Source organism: Camelina sativa, chromosome 6 (assembly GCF_000633955.1).
Source record: "Camelina sativa cultivar DH55 chromosome 6, Cs, whole genome shotgun sequence".
Taxonomy (NCBI): domain Eukaryota; kingdom Viridiplantae; phylum Streptophyta; class Magnoliopsida; order Brassicales; family Brassicaceae; genus Camelina; species Camelina sativa.
Window position 1 is genome coordinate 20,169,202 of NC_025690.1, and position 785 is coordinate 20,169,986.

A 785-nucleotide genomic window follows, 5' to 3' on the forward strand; every position below is an offset into this window, starting at 1 on the left:
GGAGTCGCAGGCCAAGAGTCCCGGAGGCGGTGGAAGACATGAGAGTGGTGGAGATCAAAGTCCGAGGTCTTTACACGTTCGTGAGCAGGATAGGTTTCTTCCTATTGCTAACATAAGCCGTATTATGAAACGAGGTCTTCCTGCTAATGGCAAAATAGCTAAAGATGCTAAGGAGATTGTTCAGGAATGTGTCTCTGAGTTTATCAGCTTCATCACCAGCGAGTATGTCTTGTTTTTTTAACCTTGTCAACATTTTTATTTGCTGGACCTGTTTATAGAGTCTTCATGGGAACATTGATGTTTAGCACAGTTTTCAAAAGTCTTAAACTTTATGGTGATTCAAGTCCACTTTGGGTAGTTTGAGATTGTTGGGTTTTCTTAATGTCTGCTGCTTTGGTTGGTTGATTTAAAGTTGAGGTCTTTTTTAGTCCTTATATTGTTTGGATTTGATGTTAGCATATTGGATCATTCAGGTTAGGTTTGTAGTTTTACAAAGTTCCTTTTTGTAATGATGCAATGGCTGTTTTTATTATGACTTTGATGGAGCAGAGCGAGTGATAAGTGTCAAAGAGAGAAAAGGAAGACCATTAATGGAGATGATTTGCTTTGGGCAATGGCCACTTTAGGATTTGAAGAATACATTGAACCCCTCAAGCTTTACCTGATGAGATATAGAGAGGTATGTTCTGGTGTCTCCATATTCAGCTTCCATGTAATCAATTACCTAACTTTTTCCAGCCCAAGGAACAAAAGATACAATTTTGATTACGATGTTAATTAGTTCT

General features: G+C 38.5%; 1 protein-coding gene across 1 annotated transcript in view; it reads left to right on the plus strand.

Moving 5' to 3' along the window:
• LOC104792489 (nuclear transcription factor Y subunit B-8) overlaps positions 11-785 on the plus strand; it is a gene marked incomplete at its 5' end in the record, with an annotated part of 8,634 nt that continues 7,859 nt past the window's right edge. The window contains 2 exon segments of the mRNA XM_010518649.1: positions 11-222; positions 550-679. Of these exon segments, the coding sequence (XP_010516951.1) occupies positions 11-222; positions 550-679 (342 nt within the window).